The 16,240-nt window shown below is 46.7% G+C and overlaps 2 protein-coding genes across 3 annotated transcripts in view; one reads left to right on the top strand and one right to left on the bottom strand.

Moving 5' to 3' along the window:
* The window catches only part of UHRF1 (ubiquitin like with PHD and ring finger domains 1), a 58,445-nt gene that overhangs the window by 5,919 nt on the left and 36,286 nt on the right, over positions 1 to 16,240 (top strand). For both annotated transcript variants that reach the window (XM_081076058.1, XM_081076059.1), the window contains one exon: positions 14,586 to 14,671. The gene's annotated coding sequence lies outside the window, so the exon portion shown is untranslated. The remainder of the gene's footprint in view (positions 1 to 14,585; positions 14,672 to 16,240) is intronic.
* Positions 7,094 to 16,211, bottom strand: ARRDC5 (arrestin domain containing 5; the record flags this gene model as incomplete). The annotated part of the gene is made up of 3 exons (XM_081077405.1): positions 7,094 to 7,621; positions 14,517 to 14,722; positions 15,959 to 16,211. 3 exons carry the CDS (start codon positions 16,209 to 16,211, stop codon positions 7,094 to 7,096), a joined length of 987 nt encoding a protein of 328 aa, XP_080933531.1.

Below are 16,240 nucleotides of genomic sequence, written 5' to 3'. Positions count from 1 at the left end.
ATCTTCCAGAAGACCCCAGCTGGGATAAGAGGATGCCTGTGAGTGACCGCTTACTTTGGCTGAAACAGTTTGTAGATATCGGCTTGTTTAATCACAGGTCTTTGGGAGGAAGAGACTATTGATGAATCTGAGTTTTACAGATGGGGAAACTGAGGCTTAGAAACAGAAGTGACATGCCCAAGGTCACACAGCAAATAAAAAGAGCTGGGAATTTCATTAGCGTTCACTCTCAGATAGGCCTAATATAGGCCTCTAACCCTATAATATGGATAGGGGTTCCCAACCAGGGCGATCCTTGGTGATCCTTGGGACGTCTGGAGACATTTTCGTTTGTCCTGACTAGGGGGTGCTCCTAGCATCAAGTGGGTGGGGGCCAGGGATGCTGCTCAACACCCCGCAGTGCCCAGGACAGTCCCACCCCAGGGAACAATCCAGCCCCAAATGTAGAGTCTTGCCAAGGTGAAAAAATAATATGAGCGATAATAGTTATCATGATGAAATATTATCTCCATGTCACAGATAAGAAACTGAGGTTCAGAAAGCCTACATTTTAGACTCCCTGGCCTCCCTAGGTGAATGCTTCTAGAGTGCCCTTTTAAGCTTTGCCGTAAGGGCAACTGAGGCCCAGAGTGGAGATACAAATGAAGACTCAAACCACAGCCCCAGCCCAGGGCCCTCTGCTCCACTGGTGTAGAGCCCCCTTTTCGCACAGGAAGCCTGCTGCGGCTGTGCGGGCTCAGAGCCTCCTGGGTCCCCATGCCAGCTTGGGACTGATGCTGAAGGACCCTGGCCAGCGATGTCACCGGCTTCAGCTCTGCATCTCTGTGATGGGTCCTTTCCTTTTTAGCCGAAGAAGGACTAGTAAGGGGCTCTGTGCTTCACATCGGGGCAGTACGCGCGGTGGTTAGCGGATGTAAACCGGGCTGTGTGAATTTGTACAAACCACTGCACTTCGAGTTGCTGCATCTGTGAAACAGATGTGGTGATCATTGTCCCTAACTCACAGATGATGGAGAGGATGGAATGAGGCGATTCATATCTTAGTACAGTGCCTAGGACACAGTAAGCACCTTATAAGGGTTAGATATTATTAAAAATTTTTTAATTGTGGTAAGATACACACAACATAAAATTTACCCTAATTTATCTTACTAATTTTTAAGTGCACAGCTCAGTGGCCTTGAGTGCACTCACATTGTTGTGCAAACATCCTCACCATCTATTTCCAGAACTTTCTCATCTCCTCAAACTGAAACTCTGTCCCCATTAAACAGTAACTCCTCATCCCCCTCCCCCAGCCCCTGGCCCCACCATCTCCTTCCTGTCTCCATGAATCTGACTCCTCTGGGGACCTCAAATAAGGGGAATCACACAGTATTTGTCCTTCTGTGTCTGGCTTATTTCACTGAGCATCACGTCCTCTCGGTCCACCCATGTTGTAGCCGGTGTCAGAATATTTTAAAGTTGAATAATCTTCCATGGGATGGATCACATTGTGTGTATCTTTGCAGCCATTGATGGACACTCGGGTTGCTGGACCAGGATAATGACAATGGAAAGGTTAAGAATCTTGAAGGATTTTGAAGGTGGATCCAATAGGATTGGCTGAGAAATTGGTTGGGGAATGTGGTTTTTAAAAATAGATCCACAATTTTTTTTTTTTTAAAGTGGAGGCTAATTCTCTTCCCGGTGTGTGGGCTAAACTTAGTGACTTGTTTCTTACAAACAAAATATGGAAGAGATGACTGTGTTAGTCACTTTCGAGACCAGGTCATAAAAGGCATTGTGGCCTGCTTTCTCTCTGTCTTGGATCACTTCCTCCAGGGGAAGCCAGCTGCTATGTTGTGAGGACACCCTAGAAAGCCACATAGCGAGGAACTGAGGCCTCCTGCCAACAGCCCTGTGAGGGAGCCATCATGGAAGCAGCTCCTCCAGCCCCAGGCGAGCCTGTAAGCACAAATGCATTTTGTAAATCTCTCTCTCTGGCTGTTGAGAATGGGCTGTCGGGGAAAGGAGTGGCTACTGTAACAGTCCAGGCATGCATTGACAATGACCTGGATGCAGTGGGGGCAGGGGAGATGGAGAGCAGTGGACAGGCTTGATAGTTATTTAGGAAGTAACCCAAACGGGACTTTGGAGAATAAAAGGGCCACGATGAGCCTTATGTGGGGCCTTCATTGCAACAGAGAGCTGAGGGCTGAGGGAGGAGCAGGTAGAAATAGGGATGGGGGAGTGTGAGATGATAGGTTTAGCTGTAGCCACACTGAATCCATGTCCCAAAAATGTCCCAGGGCCTCATTCATGTAGCTAGAAAAGTAGATTAGAGGTTCTCAACTGGGAGTGATTCTGCCCACACAGGGGACACTTGGCAATGTCTAGAGACATTTTTGGTTGTCACAACTGGGGTGGCAGCGGAGTGCTACTGGCATCTAGTGGGTAAAATCCAGTTCTACAATGCCTAGGACTACTGTCCCGCATAAAAAGAATTATCTGACCCCAAATGTCATGGTGGTGGAGAAATTGTAGGGCAGATCAATAGCTGGAATAAGCAATTCTCAATTTCAGTTGTATACTCAGTAAAATTTTATTTCTTGTGTATGTGACAATCAAGTGCAGATTGAGTTTCCTGGGCAGCTCTCCTCCAGTCCTCTCCAAGCAGCTGGCAAAAGGGGAGAGAGAGAAGACACCTGTGGGAAGTTTTTAATGAAGCTGGCTGGTAGTGACATATCATTTCCTTTCACATTCCATTGGCCAAATCAATCATACGGCCTTACCTAAGTACAAGGGATGCTGGGAAATATAGTCCAGCCTTGTGCCCAGGAGGAAACTGTTTGATTGACATTGAGCCGGTCTGCGCCACGGTATTATTATTGTCCTAATTATTTCTGTTATTATTCAGACCTAGTAGTTTCCCGAACATATTCTCGTATTCTGTTTCAACTCTATTCTACCCACAGGGTCACTGGAGTGATTTTCAAACCTATTTTCTCAAATCCGCGCTCTCTATCCCATCAACAGAGAAAAACACTCCAAGGATTTCCCCATAAGCCATAGGACCAAGTCCAGTGCCCTCAACCTAGTACTTCCAGAACTGCAAATGTTGAGCAAACAGTGGAATACAGGTGTCTGCAAAAATGAACCTTGAAGAGCATCTGTATTTCAGGACCTGGAAGTGGAAGGGGGATGGCTCTGCCTGGCTTCCTGGAAGAGGAGGCATTGATGCTGTAGTTTTGAAGAAAGCAGAAGCCCAAAATCTGAGAAGTGGGAGAAGGAAGAGAAGAGGGTGTAGCATCAGGGAAGTCAAAGGAAGAGTACGTTTGAAGAAAGAGGAAATGGTCAGCTATAAGGCATGCTGGAGAGAGATTCGGAAGATAGCAGGTGTGGAGGTAGGTGGAGTAGGAAAAGCTCCTGCTCCAATTCAGGTAGCAGGTATAGAAGGAGTCTATAGGATCAGAAAAATCATTGTTTTGCAACCACTAGTGAAGTAAATAGTTCAAGCCAAGGGGCATCCATGGGTGTAAAACCCCACTGGGTGAAAGGTTGTAAGAGAGAAAATGGTCACAGAGTCCTGGGATAGCCTTGTCACAGATTGTTTATCGATTACCGAGGCTAAGTGACACCTGTAATGGGGAGACACCACTGGAACCAAGTCATCAAGGTTCACATCACAAGTCAGGTGACAAAGTAGTATCCTGTGCCTCCTAGTACCATGCACTGAGGAGGACATTAATGCCACTTTTGAAATTGTTCAGGGTCAAAAACGCATAGCCTAAATCTAATCATGAGGAAACATCAGATTGTGGGAGATTCTACAAGATACCTGGCCCAGACACCTAAAAAAATGAGTCGTGAAACACATAAAAAAGGTAGCAGAATGTTCTAGAAGAAAAAGGAGATGAAAGAAACGTGTCAGGAAAACACAACCTGTAACCCCCATTGGAGCCTGAATTTGTCTCCACCTCCTTGCCTCTACCCCACCCTCCAAAAAAATCTCCACTGTAAAAGATATTTATCCCCACTAAAAAAGATATTTGGTGAAAATGTAAAATGACGCAGCTGCTGTAGAAAATGATATTGCAGTTGCTCAGATAATTAAACACAGAATTACCATATGATCCAGCATTCCACTTTTGAGCATGTACACTAAAGAATTGAAAGCAGGGCCTCAAAATATTTGTACACCCACGTTCACAACAGTATTATTCACAGTGGCCGAAAGATGGAAACAAATGCCTATCAAGAGATGAATGGATAAACACAATATGGTGTCTATACAATGAAATATCATTCAGCCTTAGAAAGGAAGGACACTGACACCTGCCATGAGGACATTAAGCTCAGACACAGAAAGACAAATATTCTGTGATTTCCCTTATATGAGGTCCTCAGAGGCGTCAGATTCATAGAGACAGGAAGTAGATGGTGGGGGCCAGGGGAGCGGGGAGAGGAGGGAGTGTTTAATGGGGACAGAGTGTCAGTTTGGGAAGATGAGAAAGCTCTGGAAATGGATGGTGGGGACGGCTGCACAACAGTGTGAATGTACTTAATGCCACTGTACGGCACTTAAAAATGGTTAAGGTGGTACATTTCATGTTATGTATGTTTTACCGCAATAAAGATACGTGGCACAGTGGGAAGTTGGAATACGGAGCATATATGAGGTGGTAGCGGTGGCTGTGTGTCAACCCTCTGAGAGTGATAATGGTACAGTGGTTTTCTAGAAGCTTCTGATTCTTAGCGTAGGGGGTGAATCACAAAGCGTAGCAATGAAATGCTATGATGCTTCAACTGGGAGAGAGAAAGAGGAAGAGAGCAAAAACGGTCACTATCAACAGTTGGAAAATCAAGGGGGAAGACCACATGTCTGTTGTATCTTTCACCTCTTTTCTGTAAGATTGGAATTTTTCCAAGAAAAAATTTCTAAGATAATAAGAGAAAGGCGAGGACAGTGAGGTGACACGGACTTCCAAACCCTACGGGTTAATACTATTGTTCTCTCCATTTTACAGATGGGGAAACTGAGGCCCAGAGAGGCGAAATCACTTGTTCCAAACCAGAAGGAAGTGGGGATAGGACACAGGCCAGGTGTTGTCAGGCTGGAGGGGACACCTTTGAACCAGGGGGTCTCAGATTCATCCTGGGTTGAGCCAACTCACTGTCCTTCCCCCAGTACCGCAGTAGATGGTACTACCTCAGGGGTGGTCCTTTTGTCCTCTGCAAAGGGAGGACAGACCCAAGGAAAGGGAGTAAGCGCAGGAATGGATAAACACAATATGGTGTCTATACAATGAAATATTATTCAGCCTTAAAAAGGAAGGACACTCTGACACCTGCCATGAGGACACGGTCCTCAGTGACATAAACCAGACACAGAAGGACCAATACGGTGTGATTCCTCTTATGTGAGGTCCCCAGAGGATTCAGATTCATAGAGACAGAGAGTAGATAGTAGGTAGCAGGGGCTGGGGAAGGGGGAGGGGAGTGTTTAATGAGGACAGATTTCAGGATTCTATAGGATTAATTATAGAAGGAATCTAGAGGGTTGGAAAAAATCATTGTTTTGCAACCACCAGTAAAGTAACTAGTTCAAGTCAAGGGGCATCCATGGGTGCAAAACCCTGGCCCAGTCACAATCCCCTCCAGGGAGCCAGGACCCCCACTCCGACTAGCTCTTTTGGAGATGCCCTGAAAACGTGATTAAAAGTGAGGGATCTCTCCCCCACCCCCAAAAAATTAGAAGATAAATAAACCTAGGCATCCTATTGGCCTCGCCTCCCCCTAAAACATGTTTGATCTAAAACAGCGGCTCAGTTGGAGCTACCTGCCTCCTGGTCTGGAATCCGGGATGCCGAGGTGGGGTGGGGCTGCCATTCAAGTGTATATGCCTCCTGTCTGCGGCCTGTGTAAGGCGGGTGCTGCCTGGGGATGCCTGGAGAGACGTTTCAGAGTCATTAGCCCCAGAAAACACTCTCGTCCATTCCTTCTTCCATTCCTGACAGTGCAGGACCTTGTGAGCCAAGGACAATGCTGTGGGGAGCTGACAGATTTTTAAGTCAAAGGGTGAGGTGACCTGATTTGTGTGGCGTCTTTTAGTTGCTTGGGGAATCGGATTGCCAGGTAAAAGCCCGGATGCCCAGTTTAATTGGAATATCAGATAAAGGAGTGAGGTTTTTTTTTCAGCATAATATATACCAAGGATGGTGTGGGACGTACTTATGCTAAAAAAAATGTATTGTTCCTATGAAATTCAAATTAAAGTGGGCTTCCTGGATCTTGATTTGCAGGGAGGGGGAGCTGGGGCCTGGAGACCCAGGTGCAAGAGACTGCACTGTTCCAGAGGAGCGATGATGATGGATAGATAGAAGCAGGGTGGAGGCAGAGGAGGGGACGGATGGGAGAATTCTGGGTAGATTTAGGAGAAAGAGCCCCGATGGCTTGCCGATGGATTGGACGTGGCAGATGTGCATGCCCTTTGCCAGGAGCACTTTGGCTTTTACCCTGAGTGGGGGGAGGGGCGGTGCCCCGGGAGGGCTGTGAGTGGAGGAGGGGCAGGAGTTGATGTGGGTAACAGGCTCACAGACCCAGGCCTGGGACCCAGCAATCACCTGCTCCCCGTGAGTTGCCCCAGCCCAGGGCCTCTCTTCCTTGGCACTGCTGACATTTGGGGCCAGGTCATTCTCTGGGTGGGGGCCGTCCTGGACACTGGGGGGTTGAACAACATCCGTGGCCCCACCCACTTGGTGCCAAGAGCATCCCGCCAAGTCATGAAATCATAGATGTCCCCAGGCATCGCCCAGTATCACCTGGAAGACAGAACCACCCCTGGCTGCAGACACCTTGTTCGAGCACCCTAAGACCCACCCAGGCGATGCTAAGTGGGGTGAGGTCCTGGAAGGCTTGTCATTCCCCTTTGTCCTCTCCTGGCAGTGAACGTTTTGGGGACGGGAGCAATGGATGCCGACCCAACTAGAGCTTGGGGAGGTTTAGGTAAGGTGCTCCCCACACCCAGACTCTTCCGAAGGTCATCTGTGCAAGACAAAGAAAGAGCTGCTGGGAGAGTGATAAACCTTTTACTATTTAGAAGTTTGGGCAGTTAATTCTGGCAATCCTCGCTCGCAGGTAACACTCCCCCCACCTGCAGCTGGCAGCTGTCTGAGTCTGGGGGGGTGCTGGTGATGATGATGGGAACTTTGACCTTGATGCTGGCCAGGGACCAGGGTAGGTGGACGGTGCCGACCAGCTCATACTGGGTGCTCATGATCGCGCTGTCTCGCATGTCACTGCTCACAGACAACACCTGCGGAAGGCCGAAGGTACTGACGATCTTGGTGGTGTTGAAGGGTGTGATTTGGGTGTTGGCCTCCTGCCGGAGCAGCTCGCTGCTGTCCACCCGAAACCGCTGCTCCGCCTTGGGCGTGAAGCCCTTGTACTGCACGTGGGCGTACAGGGCGAAGATGACCGTCTTGATGCATTTGCTGGTCTGGTTCTTGATCTCCGTGGTGAAAATGACCCTCTCCCCAGGCGTGAAAGTGTTCTTTTCCATCTGGATCTGTAGGCAGACGGCACCATGGCTGCAGCAGTTGTAGGAGACCTCCTTCTCAGCCTCCACGGACAGGGGATTCTAGAAGAGGTGGGGGTGGGGGGTGATGGACACCTGTGAGGGCTCATGACCACAAGAGCCATTTGCCTGCCTAACATGCCACCATCATTACTCCTCCAAGCCTTGAGCCTCTTGGGACTCGCCTAGTAAGAGGCACCGAGATGAGACCTGGAATCTTGGGGATTTTGCAGCCAAAAGCCTGGTGTCATCTCCCAGCTTCCTTTAACCAAAGCCCTTTGCCATTCTGAGTATCAATTTCCTTATCTGTAAAATAGGGCCAAGAAATCCATGAGACCCTAAATTCATCCTCAGCTGTTAAACGCATTTGCTGTGTAGCCGTCAACAAGTGGCTTGACCTCTCTGAGCTTTGGTTTTCTGGAAGACATGGACTATCTTACAGTCTAAGCCCAAGACTAGGCCTTACCCAAGTCACTCAGACTCAAGGAGGAACGATGATGGACTCTGAATCGTGACAAGAAAACTGTAAAGTTGAAATTATGTAATGTGTTCAAATACGCAATGTCTCAAAATGCAGCCCTTACATCAAGTAGTTAGTTGCTGGATTGCAAATAGTGTCACATATCCATTATATTTAATGTGTAGCTTGGGTAGCATTTTACTTTTTGTTCATGGATATTTTTAAAGATTGGATGTAATGTGGGGTGGTCTTAGAATGATTCGCTCTCTACTTTTGCTGCCTTCTGGTATCTTCTTACAGAGGAACTTGATACTTTTATGCATGTATGCTTGTTCCCTTTAAGCATATGGGAAGAAGAAAGAATGAGAGAGAGAGAGAGAGAGAATAGTGTATCAAATGCTTGCAAACTCCCAAGTTGCCCTTAGTAACATCAAGTTGGTAACTTGAAATTGACTATGGTGGGAGTATTTACACCATGGAAATTGGCAAACTATACATCCCGGCTGCCAGAGCCGGTTGTTAACCATTTACTAGCACACCACTGCCATGTTCCTGCTCCATTAGCAGGTAGGACTTCTCCCAATTAGCTTCAGAACTCTGTTCACTTAAGAAATAAAACATCAGTATTGTATAACTGAGTGAATGTACTTAACGCTACTGAACTGTACACTTAAAAATGGTTAAGATGGCAAATTTTATGTTATATCGTTTTACCACAATTTGAAGTAAAAGTACATAAAACATCAGAGATCTAGTTGAAGTCCCTGTGGACTCTTCCCCAATGCCATTCCCTCGTTTCCCTCCCTGGACATAACCATTCTCTTGAATTTGGAGTTTATCATATCTATGCATTTTTAAAAAACTCTTAAAACATTATTAAAAAATATAACTCAGACACAGAAAACCCCGCAAAGCAAATGTATAGCTGTGAATTATTATCAGACCAACCTCCTCGTAACTTCCTCCCAAGTCAAAACGTAGAAATTTGCCAGTTTCCCCCCAAAGTCCCTCTCATGTCCCAGCCCCCCACTCAACCCCCAAATGCAACTGTACTGAATTTCTTAGTAATCACTTTCCTTGACCTGCACCTGTTTATGTGTAGGGATCTAAACAAGATATGTTGCTTTAGAAAAATGTGTGTAAAGAATAATAAGCCAAGTTAAAATGTATTTTGCAACCAGTTTGAGAAATACAACATTACCAATTCGACTGAAATCTCGAGGGTTTTGTGGGCTTTGTTTGCCTCATTGCACCCTCTCCTCTGCATGATGAATTTGGTGTACTTGCCATCCTCATGGGATTTTTATATTATTATTATTATTATTTTTAATTTTATTGGGGTGACAATTGTTAGTAAATTTACATAGATTTCAGGTGTATAATTCTGTATTACATCGTCTATAAATCCCATTGTGTGTTCACCACCCAGAGTCAGTTCTCCTTCCATCACCATATATTTGATCCCCTTTACCCTCATCACCCACCCCCCACCCCCTTACCCTCTGGTAACCACTAAATTATTGTCTGTGTCTATGAGTTTTTGTTTCTCATTTGTTTGTGGATTTTTATATTATTTAGGAATACATCTATTTGCGCTAGAAGTATACAGCAGTGTTTCACATATTTTAAAATTTGAAATAAGTCAAGCTACATATGTCTTCCAGCCACTTGTTCTTCTATTAGATTGGGGCAAAAGTAATGGCGGTTTTTGCAATTATTTTTAACCTTTTAAACTGATATTACTTTTGCACCAACCTAATTGCTCAGTATTCTGTGTTTGAAATGTATTTATGTTGGTGCCTGTCATTCTGGTTCATTCATTTTCAGGATGCCATTGAGTGTGTTGCAAAACAATTTATTTATCCATCTCCTGTCCAGGATGGATATTTATATTGTTTCCATGTGCTCGCTACCATAAAAGTGCTAGAAGGAGCAGCCTGAAAACAATTTTCTTGGGCTTATACCTGGTGTTTCTCTTGGATATGAGTTGGTGAACTTTTCTAGAAAGGAACTGATAATAAATATTTTAGGCTTTACAGGCCACATACAGTATTTGTCATATTTTTCCTTTAAAAAACAACTCACAGTTAAAACATAGATTGTAACATTGTGGCAAAGAATACAAATCTATACATACATGTAGATGTAAGAAAAGTAAGTTTTATGAAATTATATTTATCTTCACTACATTTCCTGTTCTCTGTTTATTCTAATCATATAAAAATGTTGGTTACGAACCTCTGAATTTATTTTTGTTATTTCTAGTCTACATACTCTAGTCTATTATTTTGTTTTATATGAAATAAAACTTTTATGAAAATTAGCTGGTTGTAACCCACCAAATTAATTTTTTTCTGGAAAACTATTCTTTCATTTAAAGTTGACTACAATCCACCAAAGTGATTTTTTCTGAAATTTTCTATTCTATTTATTTTATTCTATGTTTTTTGGTACATATACATATATAAATGAATTTTATACATTTATGCATATAAATATTGGCAACCTATAAAATTGCTATTTTCTGATATTTTCTATGTTGGTCTTGCCTAGTCTTTCATTTTATAGAAATATGATTGCAACCGGCTAAATCGATTTTGCAACCCACTAACGGGTCATGATCTGAAGTTTGAAAAACATTGTTCCAGGTCAGCTGTCTTTCCTCCTGGACACCTTGGGTGACCCCTGACCCCTTCCTATCTCAGCTCTTGCTGTCTGCCTGTGGCCCCTGCCTCTCTTGCACCTTCCCACACTTCCTCTCCTCTAGGAAGGCTCCTTGTGGGCAGTGTTGGTTTTATATCCCTCTAGTCTTAGTTCGAAAATCTGAAAATCTGTCCATGGCATACCTTAGAGCCCCGCAGACATTAAGGAGCCTGGTGCTGTAACTCCGGTCCAAGTTGATAGTTCTGTCCTGGTTCTGAAAGTGGTAGCAGGAGCTCCTGGCCGTGGCCCAGTGGAGACCCCCACGCCTGACCAGGTAGGGCTGGGGAGAGGACCCTGATTCCCAGTAATATTCCCAATGCAGCCAACATTGGATTTCCTGGCCCTGCGAGTTTTTCTGGAACCCTGTGTTCCTTCCGTATATATGAAACTGTTTTTGGTGGGGGGCGGGCATTCATTAATTCAACTGGTTTTTATTTGTATCTACTTGATGCCAAGTCCAGGGAAAACCCATAGCAGTGAAGACCTACCTGTTCTGGTCAGGAAGAGGGACAGGCATGGTACATATGAAAATGAACCAGGTCATTTCTGGTTGGGACAGCAGTGAGGTAAGGGGAGTTGGGAAGGGGCATCCCTTAGAGTTGATGGTTAGGAAGGGACTTTGGAACAAGCTCCTCTCCCACACTGTCCTGACTGTTGGAAGAGAAGATGGGTCACGTCTTTTAAAATTCTAAAGGTACAAAGAGTGAAGTTCAGGGATGTGGAGAAATTGCTGGTGCAAATGTAAACTCGGGCAGCAGCTGTGGAAAACAGGAAGTTCTGTCAAAAGGTGAAACAGAGTTACCATGTGACCTAGCGATTCCACCCCGGGGAAAGGAAGAAGTGCATCTACACAAAAGCTTGATTCATTGTAGCCAAGGAGTGGAAGCAGCTCAAGTGTCCATCAGTGGGTGAAGAGATGGATACACACAATGTGGTCCATCCCTGCACTGGAAAATGATTCAGCCTTAAAAATTAGGATGCGCTGACACTCGCCACAATGTGGCCAGACATTGAACACACGGTGCTCAGTGAGAGAAGCCAGACACACAAGGCCTCACAGTGTGGGATTCCATTTAGGTGAAATGTCCAGAACAGGCACATCCACATGGACAGAAATTGGACTCGTGGTTGCCAGGGGCTGGGGAGGGGGTGAGCAGGTTGGGGGGTGACAGCTAAGGAATGCAAGATTTATTTTGGGGGCTGATGAATAATAGTTCCGAAATTAACTGTGGTGATGGTTGCATAACTCTGAACACACTAAAAGCCATTGAATTATAAAGTATATAAATTGTATCTCAATAAAGCTATTAAAAACAAAAAGTGAAAGGGGAGTTCTTTTCCTCCTCACTCCCCCCCCTCCAGCCTTCCGTTGCCAGTTTCTCTGCTCTCCTTCCAGAGATGTGTGTTACACCTGCAAGGAAGTAATTTGTTTTCACCACCAACGGTGCCAGGCTAGACATGCTGTGCTGAACTTTGCTTTTTATTCAATCAACCCAGTAACTTGGAGATCCTGACAGGGATGCTGTCTTGTTCTGTTTCTGTCTTACTGTATCTATAGAGTAGTCTTTGGACTGTGCATTTGTACTAAAACAATTCCCTTAGCAAGAAACATTTAGCCTGTTTCCAATTTTTTGCTGTGATATATAGTGCTGCAGGAAGTCATATCACACACATGAAAAGAATATCAGTAGGAGGAATTTCTAGAAGGGAAATGGCTGGGGCAAAGTACACGTTCGTTTTAATTTGGATAGATATGGCTAAATTGCCCTCCATGGGGCTGTGGCAGTTTATTTGGCCATCGGCAATGCAGGTGGGTGAAGACGTGGCTTCTGAGCAAAGATCTGAAGGATAGGAAGGTCATATATCATAGTGTTCCAAGCAGAGGGAACAGCTCGTTCAAAGGCCCTGAGGCCAGACCATGCCTGGTGTGTTGGAGGAACAGTGAGGAGGCTCATGGGGCTGGAGCAGAGTGAGCGAGTGGGATGAGGTGGACTCGGACTTTTACCCCGAGGGAGGTGGAAGCCCTGGAGGGCTGTGGGCAGAGGATGGTCATCACTTGATTTCCTGTCTGCTCGGAGAGGGACAGACTATTGAGCGGCAAGACTCTATCTCTACTTGGGCCAGAGCAGCAGTCTGCCCTGGTCCCCCAGCTCCTGCCCTCACCCTCCGCTCTCCATTGTCCTGCCTCAGGACTTTTGCACGTGTTGTGTCTGCTGCTTGAAACACTATGGCTTTCCCCCTCTCCTCTTTCAACTCTACTAAAGCATCACCTCTTCCAAGAGGCCTCCCTTGACCAGTCTGGTTAAAACAGTACTGAATAGTTGGAAAAAATACTGTCTTTTCATACTCTTATCAAAACTTACCTGTGAGAACTCAGCAAAGGTGCTGCTGTAGCGATTTTAGCTTTCTACTTCTGGGCAGCTCCTATGTTTACACACTGAGCTGCATGTTTTGCAATCCTCACAGGAACCCATTGAGGGGAGTGTTGTTGTTATTATTATTCCCACTGTACAGATTGGGACAGTTGAGGCTCCGCAAGGTGCGGTTAACTGTCCAAGGCCACCTGGCAAATGAAGTGTGGGAGCGGAGATATAAAGCAGGGTATGACCCTAGGCCAATTTTGACCCTGACCCATTTTGCCCCAGCTCCTGCCTTGTGCCCCTGCACTCCAGACTAGCTCTGAAGGGAGGCCTGGAGAAGGGACAGAACCTGCTTAAGGTCACACAGGGAACAGGTAGCCAAGCCATCCTTGAGTTCAGGTCTGCTCATCTCAGGACTGATCCACCACTCCAAGCACCTACCCCTCCTGGCACCCTCCCAGACCATTCCCTGAGGTTAGCTGGGCTAGAGATGATCCCTGTTACACAGGTAACAATACCGGTGATCACAGCAGTGACAAGATTTACTGGCCATGCCCCCCGCCTCATGCCAGGCACTGTGCAAAGCCCTGGGCTTGCATTAAGTCCACTCATTGCTCCCTCCATGACCTAGGAGGCAGGCATTGTCTCTCTGCCCATTTTACAGATGAGGACATGGAAGCACAGAGAGGCAAGGTCACTTCCAGAAAGTCACACAGCAGGTAGGTGGGGGATCTGGGAATTTTAATCTGGACCTCAAAAATGAAAACGCCATCCCTCTCAGCCATCACACTGGTAGCAAATGAGTCCTCAGGAAGGTGAAATTACTTTGGCCAACGTTCCTCCACCCGCCCAACTTCCACCTCTGCACCTGGGCCCCCAGAAGCCATCCAGAAAACGTCCTCCACTCAGGCAGACATACCACAGGTCCTTCCTTCCTGGGACGGAGGCCACCCCCTTCCCTTGCTTCTTGGTGCGGGCACCACCTGCACTGTCTGAGGGCTCAAAGCCCCTGGAGAATTACTGCGTGTCCAGGCCGCTCTCTCACCCAGGGGGTAACAGGGAGGCCTCGGCTCAGTCTTGACTTACTAAAGGGTCAAAACATTGGGACCTGATCATTCTCTGTGGGGGGCCGTCCTGGGCACATAGGGTCATGAGCAGCATGCCTGGCCTCCACCCATCAATGCCAGGAGCACCCCGAGTGGTGAAAACCACAGAGGTTGCCCAGTGTCCCCTGAGGGGCAGAATCACCCTAGAGTCCACTGGCCTAGTTCCTACCCTGGTTTCTGATTCCCACTTGTGAACTCACTGGGCCTGGGGAGCCATCAACACCTTTCCCTTCTTGGCTGGGGCCTTCTCTGCCCCCTACCCAACCACCTCCCCCGCCATTCCGTAGCTTTGAGGACAAGCCCCACCACTGCTCCTCCCCCATCACTACCTGCAGTGGGTTTTCTCTGTGGAAGTCCGAAGTCCCTTGAACCAACAAATACATTCTCTTCTTCGCTAGAATGTGCTCCCGGCCCATGCAGGAGGCTTGCACGAAGTAGAAGACGTGGCCAATTTTGCTGGTGAAGGTAGAAGGAAGCCTGGGAGGTAAGTTGAAATGGAAATCAAAGGTGTGGCTGCCTGCACTTAACCAATTATCTGAAAGCAAAACACACCAATGCCATCAGAAGGTTCTAGAAGTTTTTCTTTCCCCCCCTTTATTGTTCTGGCGGGGAGGTTGTTCTGGACCTGGCCTGTCTGTCCCCAAGCTAGACTGAGTTATATGCTTTTAGGGACCTGCAGGGCCCATAAGGAGCGTGGGTCATGTGGCTGGTGTAGTCACCCCAAAACACCGAAAGGGACCTGCTCAGTTCTGTCTTGGGCCTGAGAAACTGGCCCTCAGGATTCAGTCGCACATTCGTTCTGCAAGACACATTTTGAGCCCCTACTGTGCGCCAGAGCCTGTTTTAGGCAGTGTTTGCAGCAGTGAGCAAGGCAGCCAAATCTTCCTGCCCTTACAGAGCTTAGCCTTCAGTGCATGGCACACAGTAGGTGCTTAATATTTGTTGATTGAGTAGTGACTGAAGACCAGGGAGCATCTCACACCACCCCCATTTCTGTGACCTCCTCCTTTCAATTTATTTTTTCTTGCATTTCTCCCAAACTCTCTTATGATCGTGTTTTCCCTGCCTGATGGAAACCCAATGACTCCAGGGACGATGTCTGTTTTATTCACTGCTGTATCCTTAGCACCTGGCACAGTGTTGTACACAGTAGGTGCCCAATACATGTTTGTGAAATAAATGAATGGACCCATTACAGGCTTGAGGCTGGTGCTTCTGCAGGGAAATGCAGTCTCTTGGAACTGGGGGAGGAAGGGTGGTGCCTAATGCTGGGTGTTGCCCACTGGGCAGGGGAGTGTTTTGGTTGAAAGAACTAACACTTCTCAAGCACTTACTGGATGTTCTGTACTATCTAAGCCCTTTACATGCCATGAAATCATTAGGTTCTCAAAGCAATCTTGTGAGGCAGGACTTCCTATTCCCATTTTCCAGATGGCTTAACTGGGATATAGAGAGACCATGTAATTGCTGAGTATTAAGACCTGGCATATTGCTGTTCCTTTCCCACATAGCTGCATGGCTGATGTCCCTCCCATCACTCAGAGCTGAGCTCTGTAGTCACCTCTTTGGAGAGACCTCCACGACCAGCTCCATATGTCTTGTTATTTCCGTGTTACGTGTAGCTGATGGTCATGGTTTCCCTCCTAGGAAGGAACCCTGTCTCTGCCATTTCTGATATCCCTGGGGTTTGTTTGATCGGCGGATAGATGTGTTTAACTTCCAGACCCAAGTCCCTATTATGTTTCGGGTGGGCTGCCGGCCTTGTCCTTACCCTCCACTGGGAATGTCTTTGTCTTGTGCACGTAGTCGGCCTTGTTGTTGCAAATAACATCTCGGCTGTAATCGCGGGATGCCCCGCTTTCTTCACTCCACTCCACATAACCCCTGCCCATGAGCTCCACCTTCACGATGGGGTCCACCAGCGTGCTGTTCAGCGTTAGAAGTACCTGCCCTTTAATGCAGGACCCGGCCAGATAGACCGCATCCTTGGGCAGCACTAATTCGATCGATTTCACCACAGACATGGAGGGATGGGCAGCCAGAGAAACATCCT

The sequence above is a fragment of the Rhinolophus hipposideros genome, assembly GCF_964194185.1.
Source record: "Rhinolophus hipposideros genome assembly, chromosome: 16".
Taxonomy (NCBI): domain Eukaryota; kingdom Metazoa; phylum Chordata; class Mammalia; order Chiroptera; family Rhinolophidae; genus Rhinolophus; species Rhinolophus hipposideros.
Note: the sequence above shows the minus strand (reverse complement) of the source record. Positions and strands in the feature narration are given on the sequence as shown.